Below are 18,823 nucleotides of genomic sequence, written 5' to 3' on the forward strand. Positions count from 1 at the left end.
TGTCCCTGTGACTGTTCCACTACCCACCCCTCTCCCCCATAGGTGCCAACTCTGTGGGTGCTCTGGGGCTGGAGCACCCATAGGGAAAAATTAGTGGGTGCTCTGCACCCACCAGCATCCAAGCTCCACCCGCACCTGCCCCCAAGCGTGTTGCGACCCCGCTTCTCTGCCTACCTCTCAACGCTTCCCGCCACCAAACAGTGGTTTGGTGGTGTGCTGGGAGGGAGTGGGAGGAGCAGGAATGTGGCATGCTCAGGGGAGGAGGCAGGGCTGGGGCAGGGATTTGGGGAAGGAGTTGGAATGGGGCAGGGAGGGAGCGGAGTTGGGGCAGGGACTTTGGGGAAGGGGTTGGAATGGGGGTGGGGCAGGGGTGAAGTTGGTGTGGGGGCAGAGAGGGGTCAAGCACCCACCGGCGGAAGCAGAAGTCGGCGCCTATGCCCTCCCCTATACTTCAGGGTTAAGTCTATGGACTCTGCAGTAGAGAAGGAACCATGTAGGGGGGTCTGGTTGCATGGTTCTACATAGGTGCCAACAATGGCGTGAGACGGGGAGAGCATATGCACAACCCAGACAAGCACTGTTGCTGAAATTCTCCAATCAAAGGTGCAGAGGCACACGTTCACCTGAAGTGGAGTGCCCACAGGGACACCCATCTCGAAGAACCTCAGTTACTGCAAAGGGTGATTAACCCTCTTTTTCTTACAGGATGTCACAGCTTTCTAGCAGTCTCTTCTAAGATGGGTACGTTTGTATGGTATACTTTAGAGACTCACTGTGTTGAGCTGGGACCAAATCTTTGCCCATAATCCTTTAATTTCACGTGCTCAAACACTTATCACACTGCTGGTGCTATTTATACGAACACTAAAAATCTGACTTATTATCTAATGTTTTTGCTCATTAGGATAGTCTCACAATATACACTATTTTTGTGAGGGTTCCATGAGCACAACAATGTAAGCCCCACAAATATTATTCCTGTTCCTACAATTATATATTCTCTTCCATTTATTAATAAAAATTGCCTATTTATAGTGTTTTTAAATTCTATTTAATGGTTCTACACTGTTTTTGGTTTTTTTTAAGTGTTTAATAACAGTACTAAGAAACTGTGGAAACAGATTGGAGGGATTGCCTGAAGAAAGGCAAGAGATTAAAAAACATAGTTTGGTCAAACTATGACTACTGGGTACCAAACAGTCTGCAAGTAAATTCCAAAGAAGGAGACAAATAAGTTTATGGTGGTTCAAGAGGGCAAAATTATAAGTAATGAGATGAAATTAAGAAAGTGAGAATTTTAATTTTGAATATCAGGAAAAATCAAATGGTGAAATCTTATGATGGGAAGTAATCTACAAAAGGAAATGATGAAAAGACCATTGCTGAAGCCATTTAAAACTAGGCCTGAAAAGAAACACTAGAAAATATACCATAGAGCGCAATTCTGCGCTGCCAAGGTTATGGATTTGTCATAAATATAAAGGGAAGGGTAGCCACCTTTCTGAATACAGAGCTACAAAATCCCTCCTGGCCAGAGGCAAAATCCTTTCACCTGTAAAGGGTTAAGAAGTTAAGGTAATCTCGCTGGCACCTGACTCAAAATGACCAGTGAGGAGCAAAATACTTTCAAATCTGGAGTGGGGGGGAAAGGCTTTTGTCTGTCTGTATGATACCTTTGCTGAGAACAGATCAAGGATGCAAGCCTCCAACTCCTGTAAAGTTAGTAAGTAATCTAGCTAGAAAATGTGTTAAGTTTTCTTTGTTTTGGCTTGTACGTTCGCTGTGCTGGAGGGAATGTGTATTCCTGTTTGTGTCTTTTTGTAATTTAAGGTTTTGCCTAGAGGGATTCTCTACATTTTGAATCTGACTGCCTGTGAGATTATCTTCCATTCTAATCTTACAGAGTGTTTCTTTTATCTTTGTTTTGTTCTCCTAATAAAGTTTTGGTTTTTAATAATCTGATTGGGTTCTTAGTGTCCTAAGAAACCCAAGCTGGTCTGTGCTCAACTTGTTTATTCTCAAGCCTCCCCAGGAAAGGGGGGATTGCTTGGGGGGATTGCTGGGGGAAGAGGAACTCCAAGTTGTCCTTTTCCCCGGTTTTTTGTTAAAGCGCTTGTGGTGGCAGCATACTGTTCAAGAACGAGACAAATTTTGTGCCTTGGGAACGTTTTTAACCTAAGCTGGTAAAAATAAGCTTAAGGGGTCTTTCATGCAGATCCCTGCATCTGTACCCTAGTGTTCAGAGTGGGGAAGGAACCTTGACAGGATTCGATGGTCTAACCGGTCTTTTTAATGTTTAGGTACTGAGTGTGACATCCTGGCTCCATTGGTGTCATTGAGAGTTTTGCAATTAACTTCAGTGGAGTCAGGATTTCATTCTGAGTGTGATGGTTTTTTGTTTTTATGATCCTTAAGAACACTTATTTTTCCCCCAAACAGAATGAAGGTTGGGGGGAAGAAGTTAAGACAGAATTTTTGAGAATGGTAAATAATAAAGCTGTTATAATGAAAGTATTCAGAGAAGAGGATGGTGTGCTCATTGTAGATCTGAAGAAACCGCCAGTTAATAAAATAAGGAGTGACGTGCCAGTGTCTCTTAAGGATGCTTTAGTTTTTACAGAGTTAGCAAGGTATGTGTCATCTTAAAAGGACTTGAAGCATTTGTATTTATAAAAAATATACAAATAAAATTAAAGGAATCTAGTTTACATTCTATAAATTGTACCCTTACTAGTAGTGCTAGCATGGTTTGTTTCTGCAGTTGTAAATAGCTTCCAAAAATTTTTCACCCAGGAATGATTACATTCACATGTATCCATTTTGCTGGCACAAAACCTCATTTGGATAACTGGGTTCTAATTGCAACACAAAAAGAGGCAAAGCAGAGTTGTCAGACTTAGACCTTAAGAAAAATTATTTCTAAGCTTTCAAATCATTTTTGTTCATTCATAACACAAATTGACACAATAGCTAAAATATATCACTGTGAGTTTGGCAACCTTGAAGTTTTTCTGGTTTTGTTTTTCTTTGTGAATGTTTAGTGGTCATTAAAATAAGGATTTTTTTTAAACGAAAAAGGGATTAGAGAGGGGAAGATAAAGGGAAGATGCCTTATCCACTATTCCCACAAATACCTTGCTGCAGTAGTAATTCCCTCTTAATAAACAAGGGAAAGGAAACATTTTAAAGGAACAGTGTTTTATTCTAAGTAGTAAAGGCAAGCCTTTCGCTTCTAACCCATTTAAATAATATAAACACACACTGTTGCCTAAAAACAATGACTAAAAGCTAGTTTGGAAAGCTTTAAAGAAGCAGCAATCACATATACCCCACAGTATGTCTTACTTTTGGGGAAACTCACTGTTATTGGAAAAGAGGAAATTGGCTGCACAGCACTACAAACAGCAAAGTTCAAGAGTGGCTCATATGAGGCAGTACTGTAACAGCTAACAACCCATGAAATTACTAGCCAATCCAGATGGTTACTGAGTTTTTTAATAAAAGGTCCATTAGGCCTTTCATAGAAAATTTCACACAAAGATGCCATTCATCCACAACTGGCTTTGACAGAATTTATTCACAACCGTTATTCTCCTTAGGTTTCGATCACAGCTTCCTAGTCAACCGGAAAATAATATGGCATTGCAATATTGTCCACCTGCATTGCCACAAGAAATGACAGAAGTCTCCATTGTAGTTTGTCACATCAATAGTCCTAGTGATTTCTACCTTCAGTTGGTAAGTATTTAGAAATACTGTATATTTAATTAAAATATTGATTAAAATTTCTGGGCTTTAAATAACCAAACAATAAAACATTAAGCCACCAAACAAGATATTAGACTTCTAATAATCAGTTGCTACCCCTTCACCCTGAAAAAATAAAGTTCTAGTCAGTTTTCTTATCCCCACCTATAATATAGAAACTTTCTAGGTATATGTACAGTGTCTATCACAATGGGATTCTGACCCTAAATAATATTAAAGAGGGAAATGAGGAAATATTCATTGTGGCACCATACCAAGTTCATAAAAACCTCATCTTGTTAGCCGGGGTGTCTTTTTGATGGATCTGGGAGCAATGGAGTCACCCCTTCTCTCCTTCCCTCCCACCCAAGTGGGAGATAAGGGGATCTCAAGCAGGAGCTGCTGGGGCAATGCTGTACGTGCTTCTCCTGGCTTGCTCTCTTCTCCTCCTCCCCCCCATGGCCTGTGGCATGTGTGAATGGGAGAGTGGGGAGGTGTTGCTGCTTTCTCATTCCCTCTCTTCCCCACAGTATGGGGAAGGAGGGTGGATATTTCACATTATCTGGGTACTGGAGCCTATTCCACGCACTCCTGCTGCCCTTGGACAGCAGGGTTCATGGTGGGTTGACTGGTTGGCTCTTGCCTACTTGAGGGGGTGCTTCTGTTTGCTGCTGGCAAGTAGCCATTTTGGTCTGTTCCAGTTCACCTTCCCCCACGGTTGTCTAATGAGCTAGGTCTCTTACAATCCAAGAAGCTAAGCTGATCACCCAAATTTTATTTGAGGTCTGGAAAGGATTTTTCCTTTTTGACAAAATTGGCAAACTATTGTTTGGGTTTTTTTCACCTTCTATCTGGCATCCTGGAGGTCTGGCCTTAGGGTTTAAATTACATTTGTCGCAACTTTGGTGAGTTCCATGCAGTTGGTGGGTTTAAAAAGGGTCCAAAGTGAAATCCGTGTAACGCAGTGGGCTCAAGAACACAACATTGCATAGTAGGAGGTATAATGGTGCAGTGCGATGCGTGGCTCCCTTCATCTTTCCTACCCCCTGCATGGAGGAGGAGAACAATTTGGGACTCTGGCTTCCAGCCAGAATCCTTGGGTGGGCCTGAAGGATGTAGAGGGGGCATTAACCTCATACCCACTTGTAGGTTTGTAGAGCCTAGGGCCATTGGTTCCTAGATGAAATCCTCACTGGAACATCCCTGCTGAGTAGTTTAGATCGTAGATCTCTATTGGTTAATTGTTTTTAATAAAGTTTTGGTCTCTATTTAAGCATACTATGGTATGTTTTTCTATTTCTGTGTCCACATCAATTAAGTGCATCACACAAACCGTGGTATTAGAGAATAGCCTACAAAATCTCCTTTTATAGTAGATTTAAACAGGGCAGTATTCAAAAACTGGACCATTGGTTAGTACACTTGCACCCTTTGTGACAGTCATTGCCTTTTGTGGCCTTTGAGCTCAAACTCTCTTTTGGAATTGAATGCCAAAAGTCCCAAAACACTCTGAATGTCTGTGGCTTATTCTGATGAGTAAGTTACTGTAGTATTGGTTTGTTTGTTTGTTTGTTTCATTCTTTTAGATAAAAAGTCTGGACTTTTTAGTTCTCCTGAAGAAAATTGAGGAAGTATATAAAAATGATGATGGAGAAAATCTGGAAATTCTCTGTCCTGTTGAAGGCCAAGCCTGTATAGCGAAGTTTGAAGATGGAGTTTGGTACAGAGCAAAAGTTACTGGTAAGTATGTTAGTTACTGGTTATCTAATTGTGGTGTTCAGTCAAATAATTGGAAGTCGCATTTGGTCAGAACTTGAATAATAAGTAATAGTCACTTTTACTGCTGCAAATTTAGTAATAAACTAAAAGTCAATACTAAAAGTCAACTTTAGAAACTTATAAACTATGTTTGATATTACTTTCTTTTGTTTTGCTAATTTGCTATTAATTTGCTTTACATATTATAAGGTATTATAAATGTTTTTGTTCCATCTATACACATATACAGTAGAATTTCAATAACAAACATAATCATAACTGTCACTATATACAGAGCCCAATTTTCTGCAGTGCCCAGTCTCTGGGTGTAGCAGATACAGAAGAGCCACAAAAAAACTGTGGTTGCAGTGCTCTGATAGTTGGAGCAGCTGGTGGCCAGTTTGTCCCCTTGTCATTGTTTGAGGCTGATCTGAATTACATTTCAGCTACTATTTATTTATTTATATTACCATAGAACCTAGGAGATCTAGTCGTGAACCAGGACCCCACTGTGCTAGGCACTGATATGATCCCCAAAGGGCCATCTGCTAGCGAGGAATTACCTGAGCAGTGTGTTTCAACCACATGCCTGGCCTACCCCATACATAAGAAATATGAGAGGCTGGTATTAGGACCAACTGTTAACATTTTACTTTATCCAGTGATTTTTCTTGATTTGGGGGAAATTTGGCTGGCTGTTAAAGGCTGTAGCAGCTTTGCTGATTTTGGATCTAAACTGTTTCAGAATGTGCTATTTTATGCACACACAATGTATGCGTACATCTGTCTTTGAAATTCTGACCATTGATGTTTAGTATATACCTGATGATAGTTACAATGTCAACAACTTCTGATTTGTGTACCTGAAATTGTAATGTTTTCTGAAGGACTGCCAGGGCATCAAGAAGTTGAAGTTAAATACGTTGACTTTGGCAACACTGCCAAAATAACTCTTAAAGACATGCGTAAAATTAAAGATGAGTTTTTGAGCCCTCCAGAAAAGGTAAGTTTTTATTTGCATGTATTGAAAAGCTTAAAATTTAGTAGCATCCAAGGATTTCCTTTGTTAGGATATTAATGTAAGTAAAGACCAAATTATTCAACTCAGAAATCTTGGGTTTTTTTTGGTTTTTTTTAATTTAAATGCATTATAGTGTAGCATTTAAAAATGCTTTGGATACAAGTGAGATGGAAAGTTTGCACTTACATTTTATTTATGTCACTGGCCTTTAAATTAATTCAGATGTTATTTTAATATCAAAGTCAAATTTCAAAGACCCTCACTTGTTCTACAATAACAGTCAGCTCAGTTTTGTTTGCTTTCACTAGTTTCAGAAAATTATCCCATATTTGCTAAAGCACCCTTTAAATGTATGTCCTGAATTTTGGTGGGGAAAACTGTTTTTAAGGTTTTTTTATGCTCTCTGATGTTTATAAGGGCCTTTTCAGCAAGGGAGAAATTGACAATGCAGGGGAACAGCAAAACTGACCATGCACAAAGTGTTATCAAATACATAATGTGAAAAAAACAGGGAAATGTCCTAACTTTCAATTATAGTAATTTTGGGTGTTACTTATGAGTACAAAAGTTTTCAGACAGAAATGTGATTTTTTTCAAGTTTGTGTCTCTTAAGCCATTATAGGCTGCACAGGTAACAACTCCTGTTGTTAAGCTCGCCCAACACTTTGTGTTACAACCAACTGAAAACAGGGTCCTATACCTTTGCCAGACTTTTAGGCAAAACTTTTGGGGGGGATGTTTCAACTAAAATGATTTTAAATGTTTTTGAGAATGAGGTTAGGGGAAAATGTTTTGCTCGTGGCAAAATATTCTTATGTGCATTTTGTTGAGAAGCTCTAGTGCCTTCCATGCTTTAGAACAAGGAGTTGAAATTTTGGCAGGGGTGAAGTGTTAGCATGCCTTTTACATTTGTGATAGTTTGCCCAAATCTGGCTTAGTTACTAGACTCTCTGAAAAATTTCAGGGCACTTATTCTAAATAGAGTCTTGATAGAGTTTGGCAGCTAAGTTCTCTGATGCAAGAGGCTGCAGAATAAAAGGGTAAAAGGTTCTATAATCACTAGAGCATATTCTCCCACCAAATCTGGAATTGAACTCATTATTCCTGAGTCTCCGCATTCCTCTGCTATCTAGAAATAGCTGTGAAACCCACTGGCAAACTGTCTCTCTCCCCATCCCCTTCAAGTGGCAGGTCCATGCAGAAGATAACAGCCTTCTACTGCTATGTGCTACTCCACTAGTTAAAATGATAGAGAATTGTGGGATCTAAAGGTCCTGCTGGTGACCCATCTGGGCAGTCAGTATGGTCCACATGATTAACTTCTGCGGATGGTTTTTTTTTCAGTTTTAAGTTTAAAAAACCATAAATTACATACAAAAAATAAGAGCACAAGGTTGCCAAGGCAATCATTCAAAAATTAGGAAATGCCAGAATTAAGGTTGCCAGTACAACCTTAATTTGGCTCATTTGCATGTGTGCATTATAATACAGTCTTTAATTATGTGATCACATATTTTGCCTAAGCCCCTCCCCTAAGTCCAGACTGGAGGGACTTCATGTCACTACTTTCTAGGGTGACCAGATGTCCCAGTTTTTTAGGGACAGTCCCGGTTTTTGGGTCTTTTTCTTATATAGGCTACTATTACGCCCCACCCCGTCCTGATTTTTCACACTTGCTGTCAGGTCAACTACTACTTTCCAGGAGTCTGAGTGTTTCTGCAGTGCTCAATTACAACACATTTTTCCTTATGTACTTTATTGAAGTTGATTATTTTCATATTAAGTGCCTGGTGATCGTGATTACCATGGGATCCTCAAAGGCTTTATCTTTTCTTAGTTATTACTATTATCATATAAATATAAAACTTCTAGATTCATCCTCGAAAGGTGAGAAGACCATTTTCATTACAGTTTGAATTCATTTTCAAGAACAAATATTAATATCTTTATTTTTCTCCCTAGACCATTTAATGACTTTTAAGTCAGTCATGTCTTGCTGTTAAAATCACTGTCAAAGGGAATTGCCTTGGGCAAGAATTATCATAATTTAATCAGCCTGAGTCATGATCTTCCTTTTAACAATGTTATCCTGTTTAGTTTTGTTTACTTAGTTCTTTAAGTTCAATGAATAAGACCTTTGGTTACATCTTGCAGTGTTGATGATTGATGTATAGTCTTGGATCAGTCTGAAAAATTGCAGAGAATTTAATTTTGTAGTTTATAAGAAAAGATGTGCATGTTCTTCTGACCTTTTGAGGCTGTTTCATCCAAAAGAAACTGAACAAACCTATGGGTGTATGATACATGAAAATTCCTTATGTATACAAACAAGCTTTCATTGCCTCCCTCAATGTAGTTCCTAGACTAAACCTATGATGATAGTAATAGCTAAAAAAAATAAAGCCTTTGAGGATCCCAAGGTAATCACGATCACCAGGCACTTAATAGAGAAATAATAGACTTCAATAAAGTACATAAGGTGTATAAAAATCTGTTGAAATAAAGTGTTGCAGAAATACTCAAGACTCCTGGAAAGTAGTAGTTAGATATGCATATTACCCTGTAGATGAGAATTTAGGTAGAGGAAAAGTGCTTAGGAAATCAGCTTCTGACTCTCAGAGGCACAATTTGGTTCTGGATCCTCCTTTTGCAACCCTTTTATCTAACAGATTTCTTTGTTCTCCATGCCAGCTCAGCAGGGTGGGGGCTTGTTGCAATATTTGAGGTCTAGGGAGCCTGCCCCAATTCTGAGCTTAATTGCTGTAAAGTGGCTGAAATTTCATTAAAATGTTACAATAACCTATAACCATAACTGTTGATAGAAAAAGGTACAAATGAAAGACAGACTGGATTAGTACATACAAAAAGGGCTACTGGTATAACTAAAAGACTGTGAAGGTTGTTGTTATTTGTAAATAAGAGGAGAATGGAATCGGAAATTAATAGAACAAAATTGGTGTGTCAGAAATTAGGCTTAATTGGTGAACAAAAAAAATGAGGTGATGACCTATGTTGCACATTGCTGCCTTTGGGGTCCTTAAAAAGAGAGACTTTGGTGATCAAAATGGTGGAATTGACTCCTGGAGGATTCCCTCAGGAAAGGCCAATAGCTTTTGCTTCACTGTAGAGACTCTGTCCTTCACTGGTGAGCCTCAGTCATCATGACACTTAGCCCTCAATGCATCAGTGGGGAAACTTGACCATTACTGGTGGACCCCAGAGTGATACTTATGAGATCCTGCTCTGTCTTCCCTTTCCTTGTGTTCCTTTCCTCACTATCTTTCATCTCTCCTCTCTTTGCTTTTGACCTGATCCTGAGATCAATTATGCCAGCATGACAAGATGACATTAGCTAGCTGTGCCCAGGACTGGTGAGAGAGTGGGGATCTGCCCAGATTAGTCAGGTGACGTCCCAGACCAGAGAAGTGAGGTGAGGTCCAGAGCAACAGCTGTCGTGGCCAACTTGCCAGCCCTGGATGTCTGTCCATGGCTGACTGACTTGCATCCTAAGAATGTCCAAAAACAAAAAATATCCCCAAAACAAAAAACTATTCAAGTGCTTGCTCATGTCCATTCCATTGTAGGTGTGTGCGCTCGCCACGTGCACTGGTGCCAGAAGTTTATCCGTAGCGGACCGGCTCTGGCGCCCTCTGTGGCGTGCATATGTTGCGGTATAAGGGGCACCACTGGCTCCCCCTTCCCGCAGTTCCTTCTTACTGCCAGTGACAGTGCTGGAACTGCTCCTTGCCTCAGCAAGTGTTGCGTTACCCAGTGGTTTCCTTTTGCGTTGTGTGTAAATAGTTGCTTAAGTGGTTCTTTTTGTGTTTTAGTGTTAGTAGTAGTAAACTTAGATAGTCCCCTCTTGGTACTTCGCCGAGGGCCGGGTCATGCCCCGTTCCCCAGGCTTTAAGCTGTGCGAGCGCTGTCCAAAGCCCAGGCTGATTAATGACCTGCATCAAAGCTGCTTGAAGTGTCTGGGTGAAGCCCACATCAGTGACAAGGGTCGAACCTGCAAGACTTTCAAGCCAAGAACCAAAAAGGAGTGGGACATAAGGTTGAGAGTGCTCCTCATGGAGTTGGCCCTTGGGCCCATCTCCGAGCTGCCGAAGTCACCGCGTGCATTGGTGTGAAGTGCGCCTTTGGCACCAAGTTCCCAATGCTGGTCCCAGTCGCCGGTACCGGTGAAAGAGCCTGAGAAGCACCAGGACAGAGGGCACTCCCAGCTCCACGCAGGGTGAGGGCGAAGGCTGCAGAGGAGCACAGACCCTGAGGGACAGCAGCTCTCCAGTCCCCAGTCGAGCATAGACACCCCCAGCCAGACCCTCCAGCCCTCCAATGGACCCACTGCCCACTCCATCTAGTGGAAGAGGTCCTAAGTTCTTGGAAGTCCCATAAACCCTGGTGGCCTTTCATGCGGCCAAAGGCATTCTTTGCTGGTGCCACCAATACCTCGCTCTGACATGGCTGTCTCTAAGGGGAAGCCAGCGCTGGAACCTGCACCGCGGTCCCCGTCGGTGTGGCATCGCTCCCTGACACCCAGGTGGTCAACATTGAAGCGTCGATCCCTGGGGACGTGCTTCCAACCTGCCCATGCTGACTGGAGATCCCGGCATCACTCGTGGGAGGACTTATGGTACTGGTTCCCCGTGGGATGGCACTGCTTGCCCATAAACCAGTACGGGATTGAGACACACCGGTCTCCAGACAGGAGACATTGCTCCCCAGGGCACAGGTCCCCAGTGGAGCCACAACGCTGCAGATCCCTGGCATCGAGGGGGACATCAACGCGTCTGCGGTGCCAACTGACTTCATCTAGGTGTCGCTCGTCACCATCTCATTCCCGATCGCCAGACCCTCGGTACTGCTCGAGGTGCTCTAGGCGTCGATTGCTGGATCCCTGCCGTCGATCGGCCGAGCTCCACCGCTGGCGTCGGAGCAGCTGTTGTCGAGACTCTGATACCCGGTACTGGTCCTCCTGTAGTGAGCGGCATGGAAGCCATCAGGAGGACAACTCCGAAGCCTCATCAGCAACACGGTGGTCCCCGGGGCGTCGCTCACTCTCTTTGGATGAAGAGGAAGAGGCATCAGGCCCTTTGAACCAGTCGCTCTCAGCCAAGCACGGAGGAGTTACTCTGGTATTGCCAGCTGGTGCTTGGCCCCAGGGTCAGTGGTCTCCCCCATGGCAGTTCTGGAACCCATGGGGCTTCCATGGGCACTGGGGACTCTAGTCCAGTGCCCTGTGTCAGGCGCGTCAGACAGGAGATCAGCGACCATCTCCCACCCTCCCCTGGCATCGGACATGGGGTTAGAGTGCGGTGCCCAGGAGCCTCCTACTGGGGCGGAGGCTAATCCAGAGGTGGAAGTCTCACCCACCCTTCCCCCCGCCTCATCATCGTCATTGCCCGATGAGGCAGTGGCAGGACCATCCCAGTCAATTTTTATGGATGAAGCTGTGGCACGCCAGAAGCTGTTTAAGAGGGTGGTGGCAGCAAGTCTGGGCTTACAGGCAGAGAAGTTAGCGGAACCCTCCAATGGCCTGTTCGACATCCTGGCCACGGTAGCCCCAACCAGGGTGGCACTTCCTGTATATGAGGGGATGGCAAAGCTGGTCAAAGCCCTCTGGCAAACCCCTTCCTCCCTCCTGCCCATTTCTGGGCAGGCGGAGAGGAAGTACTATGTCCCTGCTACGGGATCTGAATATTTGTACACTTACCCTGCCCCAAATTCCCTCGTATCTGCAGTCAATGAGAGACACAGGCAGGGACAACCCGGCCCTACTCCCAAGAATAAAGATGGCAAGAGGCTTGATTTGTTTGGGAGGAAGGTTTATTAATCTGCCAGCCTCCAGGTCACAGTGGCTAACCACTAGGCCCTCCTTGGCAGATATGATTTTAATGTTTGGCAGTCTATCACCAAGTTCACAGACATGCTGCCCGAGGAGTCCAAGACAGAGTTAAAATCACAGAATATTAGGGTTGGAAGACACCTCAGGAGGTCATCTAGTACAATCCCCTGCTCAAAGCTAGGAGTTCCTGGCTGTCCTTGGGGGTAGGGGGAGGGAAATGGTGGCGAGGACCTCCCTCCAGGCCACGTCAGATGCAGCGGACTCGGCCACGAAGTCCCTGGTCACGGTGGTAGCGATGAGACGGGCATCGTGGCTGATGGCTTCTGGGCTGGCCACAGAAGCCCAACTCTCACTACAGGACCTCCCTTTTGACAACCTTGCCCTGTTGGTGGAGCAAACGGACACAAAATTACATAGGCTAAAGGACTCTAGGACTACCCTTTAGTCCCTTGGCCTCTACATGCCAGCCCCTGCTAGAAAGAGGTTCAAGCCACAGCGACCTCATAGATCTGCCAGTCAGGTGAGATCAGAACCCTATCATAAGAAGACCAAGGGCTACATGCGCCACCATGGCCACCAGACAGGCTCAACCTCACAGCCAGGCTCATCCTACTTCCCTCAAGGGAACAAGCGGGCATTTTGAAGGTGTGCCCGAAGGCGACATCCCAGACTTCAAGCTGGATCCTCCTCCTCTTTGTTTTGCCAACCACCTTTCTTTTTTCCTCCCCGCTTGGACCACAATAACTACAGACTGGTGGGTCCTCAGCACGGTGGCAGTGGGGTATACTCTGCAGTTTATTTTTATCTTCCCTCCCACTGCCCTTCCCTGTTCCTCTGCCGGACCCTTCTCACCAGCAGCTGCTCAGACAGGAGGTACAGGCCCTTATACAAGTCAGAGCAGTGGAGGAAGTACCTGTGCATTGAAAGGGAAAGGGGTTCTTTCTGTTCCTGGTATTTTCTCATTCCGAAGGCCAAAGGCAGTCTCCGCCCCATTCTGGACCTGTGGGACCTCAACACATATCTCAAGAAGTTGAAGTTTTGCATGGTCTCCCTGGCCTCCATCGTCCCTTCCATGGATCTGGGAGACTGGTATCCCACTCTCGATTTGAAGGATGCCTATTTTCATATATAAATATTCCCAGGGCACAGATGTTTTCTGGTGGGGACCGCTCCCTACCAGTTTATGGTACTTCCCTTTGGCCTTGGAACGTCGCCAAGGGTGTTTACCAAATGCATGTCTGTGGTGGCCACTTACCTCAGACTTCAGGGTATCCAGATCTACCTGTATCTCGATGACTGGCTCATCAAGGGCTGCTCCAAGTCCAGTTCAATGTCAAAGTGCTGCAGGACTCGTGCCCAACTCTGGGCCTGTTGATAAACAAGCAAAAGTCCACGTTTGTCCCAGTCCAGAGGATAGAGTTAATTGGTGCAGTGCTAGACTCTACCGATGCTGGGATGTTTCTTCCGCAGGACAGGTTTGACTCGATGTCCAAGCTAATTACCGACCTCTTCATGCACCAGATCACCACAGTCAAAATCTGTATCAGACTTCTAGGCCACATGGAAGCGTGTACCTATGTGGTCCACCAAGCAAGGCTCAAAATGCATCCCCTCCAGCTGTGGCTGGCAAAGGCCTACTCCCCGTCCAGCGATCACCTGGACAAGGTGGTTGGGATCCCGAGCAGCATACTCGCTTCCTTAAAGTGGTGGTCCAACCCAAAGGGGGTGATGGCAGGAGTGCCATTTGCAAATCCTCTGCCTGGGGTCTCGCTGATATCGGATGCCTCAGACCTCGGATGGGGGGCACATCTTGGGACAATGCAGACCCAGGGAACTTGGTCCCTGGAGGAACATGTGCTGCACATACACGTCAAAAAGCTCAGGGCCATCCCCCTAGCTTGCGGGGTCTTCCTCTCCCCAGCTGTCTGGTCAAGTGCTGCAAGTCCTGACAGACAACACAACCTTCATGTTCTGTGTGAACAGACAAGGGAGTGTGATCATCGGCTCTTTGTCAGGAAGCCGTCCATCTGTGGGATTTCTGTATCCAGCACAGAATCCATATGAAGGCAGCGCATCTCCGTGGCTTTCACAACATACTGGCAGACCACCTCAGCAGGTCCTTTTGTCTCACCTTGAGTGGGTGCTCCATCTCAAGGTTGCCCGGATTATCTTCCGTAGGTGGGGGGCTCCCCGAGTGGACCTGTTCGCCACCAAACAGAACAAGAAATGTGGGTGTTTCTGCTCCCTGCAGGGTCTATGCGAGTGCACCCTTTCAGACGTGTTTCTCCTGTCATGGGCAGAGGATCTGCTGTATGCTTTCCCACCGATCCCTCTGTTGTCAAATGTTTGGCTGAGTGTGTGTTCTCCCTGTGTGGTGTTCCACCTCTGCGCAGATAGGTGGCACTGCAGACCTTGAGCGAACCATGCAATGACCACAAAATCCGTTCAGGTGCGAAGGCGCCCGGCCAGGTTTATTGTCGACACAGCACAGAAATAGCACCTGGCAGGCTCTACGAAGATACTAAGACATGTATGCCTGTGACAATAAATGCAGCTCAGTCAGTGGCAGGACTTCCAACTGCTCTCTAGGCTGGCCAAAGACACTCCTCCTGAGGTACATCTTAATACACAGATACAAACAAATTATGTATTGACCCTGACATGTCAGGGTGCCACCCATTGCCTTGTACATGTTGGTTTAATCAAAACATTTCTATTCATCATGCTGTCATCCTGACCTTATCCTTAAGATGGGCCAGCATGTTCCTATTATTTTTGGGGAATGTACTGGTATCGAGGTGTTCTGGTACCACCCTTCTGGAATGTGCCTCTGTGAGTGCTTTGTGCCTTGCATCTCCTAGGAATATGTGTTTCTGCAATATCAGCCCTGTTCTTGCCAGATTCTGTGAGCAGAGCCTGCCTCTTGCTCTCAGCTTAACTTCGCTTTATACTGTATCAGCAAAGTTTTGACTACTTTAGCTCAGGCCTCTTACCAGGCTCTGATACATGGACTTATGTTTCAGGCCCTCTTCTTACTACACCCTCTTATCAGCAGAGTCCTGTCAAAGATCAAGAGGGACAAAGTCATGGTCGCCCCAGCGTGGCCTCGCCAACACTGGTAAGGCACACTCATGGACCTAGCTGTAGCCACCATGTGGCCACTGCCTGAATGCCTGGATCTCCTGTCCCAGGACCATGGTCAACTCCTGCACCTGAACCTCACCCCGCTTCACCTCACTGTTTAGCTGCTGTGTGGCTAAAGCCAGAGGGGCAGGCCTGCTCCAATCTAGCGCAGCAGATTCTCTTGGAAAGTAGGAAGCCTTCAACTAGAGCTACTTACCTGGCTAAATGGAAGCGGTTCTCCTGCTGGGCGGCAGAGCGGGGTATCTGTCCAACCCAGTCATCTCCCCAGTCCATCCTGGATTACCTGCTCCAGTTGAAGAATCAGGGCCTCGCTTTCTCCTCTATCAAGGTCCTCTTGGTGGCCATATCTGTGTTCCACCTGCATATTCAAAATCGATCAGTGTTTTCACATGACGTGATGATCAGGTTCCTGAAGGGCCTGGAAAGGCTCTTTCTGCCGATCAGAGACCCGGTTCCCCAATGGGATCTCAACCTGGTCCTCTCGAGGCTCACTGGCCCAACCCTTTGAGCCTTTGGCCTCATGCTCCCTCTCTCATCTCTAGTGGAAGGTGGCTTTTCTGGTGGCCATTATCTCAGTGAGGAGGGTCTCTGAACTGAGGGCCCTCACATCGGAGCCACCATACGCCATCTTTTACAAAGACAAGGTACAAGTGCGGCCCCATCTGACCTTTCTGCCCAAGGTAGTGTCCTCCTTCCTCGTCAACCAGGACATCTTCTCGGTGTTCTGCCCCAAGTTGCACTCCTCTAGCGAGGAAAGGCGGCTACACATGTTGGATGTTTGATGTGTACTGGCTTTCTATCTGGAGTGCATCAAGTCATTCCACAGATTGAGTCAGCTTTTCGTAGCAACAGAGGAAAGAATGAAAGGCCTTCCTGTGTCCTCTCAGACTATCTCAAACTGGATCACCTCCTGGCATGCATACCTGCTATGAGCTGGCTCAGACCCAGCCACCGTTGATTGTGAAAGACCACTCGACCAGAGTGCAAGCATCCTTGGCGGCCTCCCTAGCCCATGTCCCTATCCAGGACATCTGGAGGGCCATGACATGGTCTTCAGTGCACACGTTTACCATGCATTATGCCATCACCCAGCAGGCCAGAGATGACGCTGGGTTCAGCAGGGCTGTGTTGCAGTCTATACATCCATGAACTCCTCCCTGTTTCTGGTGGTACTGCTTGGGAGTCACCTAGAATGCAATGGACATGAGCAAGCACTTTAAGAAAAGACAGTTACCTTTTTTTGTAACTGGTATTCTTTGAGATGTGTTGCTTATGTCTATTCCATGACCTGCCTTCCTTCCCCACTGTCGGAGTTCCCATCAAGAAGAAACTGAGGGTGGGAGGAGCCGGCGGCGCCCCTTATACTGCAGCGTATGTGCGCCACTCCAGAGATTGCCAGAGCCAATCCCCTACGGATACTACTGAGAGGAAAAACTTCCGACACTGGTGCATGTAGCGAGCTCACACACCTAGAATGGAATAGACATAAGCAGCACATCTGGAAGAGCACCAGTTACAAAAAATGTAATTGTAACTGTCCTTTCTCCCCCCAGCTTTACTGTTGTATCTCTTCTGTCCCCTCCTTCTCTCCCCCTCTTCCCCCACCAGCCCCACACACTGTCTTGTCCAAAGCTGGAAAAGTAAACACCAACTCACAGGGTCAGTTCAAAATTCAGCAACAGAACTAATACTTTTTCTCTCTGCTAAGAAGGATTGTTTGACAAAATAAGAGAGACTAACGATATCTCTCTGTAAAAGAGACTTGATAAGTTTTGATTGTTTTGCATAATCATTCAATTTCAAAATGCCTTTTTTATCCTTTTTCTTTTGCACATCCTATTTAATAGGTTTCCGAACTCTCCAGCCTTTGGCATGAATTTTCTAGCATGTTTGCCATAAGACTATGCAGGCCAAGATCTCTGTACTCAAAAATCCAAAGAATGGCTAATTTGTTAGTGTTTCGCCGTGACCCTATCACTGCACTATCTTTGACTCAGCCCACTAATTCCATTTAAATCTACACAATGAGGTGAAAGTTGTACCCATTGTTTACCCACCTGTGCAGAATGAGGGGTGCTAACCTCCCAGTGGCAGCCTTTCTCCTTTCACTGAAGCCCATGATATGTTTAGCCCACACTGGGCAGTAAGCGGGTTCCTTATGCCACCCTGCTCCCTTTTATGACAAGGATTTGGCCCTAAATGCATACTGAGGATATGTGATAACAGGTATCTAATTTGATTTATTACTTAGGCCATCAGGAGCAAGCTGGCTCATATTGAATCCTATAAAGGAGGAAATGAATGGAGTAGGGAAGCAAAGGAAAGATTTGAAGAAATGACTCAAGCTAAATTTATGCTGTGCTCAGTCATTAGTAAGTTATCAGTAGTGTGTCTATTACATAACTAATATTGTTAAATAATTATAAATAATCATTGTGCATATTCAGATCATCGCATATCAAATAAAGTAAATACTTTCATATGTTAAATGAGAGAAATCCACTCTATTATAATTACTCCCCCTCAAGTTTGCTGATAGATCTGCCCTTTTACCAAAGAATCATAGAATATCAGGGTTGGAAGGGACCTCAGGAGGTCATCTAGTCCAACCCCCGGCTCAAAGTAGAACCAATCCCCAATTAAATCATCCCAGCCAGGGCTTTGTTAAGCCTGACCTTAAAAACCTGACCTTAAAAAAATAAGCAAAAAGAAAAGGAGTACTCGTGGCACCTTCGAGACTAACAAATTTATTTGAGCATAAGCTTTGCATCCGATGAAGTGAGCTGTAGCTTACGAAAGCTTATGCTCAAATAAATTTGTTAGTCTCGAAGGAGCCACAAGTACTCCTTTTCGTTTTGCGGATACAGACTAACATGGCTGTTACTCTGAAACCTAAAAAAATAAGAACATTCATATTTGCAGTAAGTAACGTGATTGGCTGAGAGTTTCCAAATGTAATGTAATTGCAATGAAACTTTATAGACTTGAAAGCCAAATTACAACACCATTTATGTCTTCAGTTCCATGTGGGCAATGTGAGTGTTAAGTGGTGTAAACACTGGTTTGCGTTAATGTGTAGGGTTTAATTTCAGAGATGCTTATTATTCATGGCTTTCGCTATCCACAGGAGGAGGTTTGGGTGATCTGCTCCTCTGAAACAGGCCAATACTATGTGCTGCTGAATTTCAAATCATGTCTGTTCCGTGGGATTTTTCCCATTATTGTTTTTGGTAAAGTGTAACTTTATGTGAGATGGGAATTCTTATATAAGTCAGTACCAAAAAAATTAATGTGGAAACTGCCTAATA

At 44.7% G+C, this 18,823-nt stretch overlaps 1 protein-coding gene across 1 annotated transcript in view; it reads left to right on the plus strand.

The window, feature by feature from the left end:
• RNF17 (ring finger protein 17) overlaps nt 1-18,823 on the plus strand; it is a 203,058-nt gene that overhangs the window by 92,174 nt on the left and 92,061 nt on the right. The window contains exons 18-22 of the mRNA XM_073339251.1: nt 2,440-2,630; nt 3,600-3,738; nt 5,334-5,487; nt 6,393-6,508; nt 17,767-17,887. Of these exons, the coding sequence (XP_073195352.1) occupies nt 2,440-2,630; nt 3,600-3,738; nt 5,334-5,487; nt 6,393-6,508; nt 17,767-17,887 (721 nt within the window). The remainder of the gene's footprint in view (nt 1-2,439; nt 2,631-3,599; nt 3,739-5,333; nt 5,488-6,392; nt 6,509-17,766; nt 17,888-18,823) is intronic.

This window comes from Lepidochelys kempii, chromosome 1 (assembly GCF_965140265.1).
Source record: "Lepidochelys kempii isolate rLepKem1 chromosome 1, rLepKem1.hap2, whole genome shotgun sequence".
Lineage (NCBI taxonomy): Eukaryota > Metazoa > Chordata > Testudines > Cheloniidae > Lepidochelys > Lepidochelys kempii.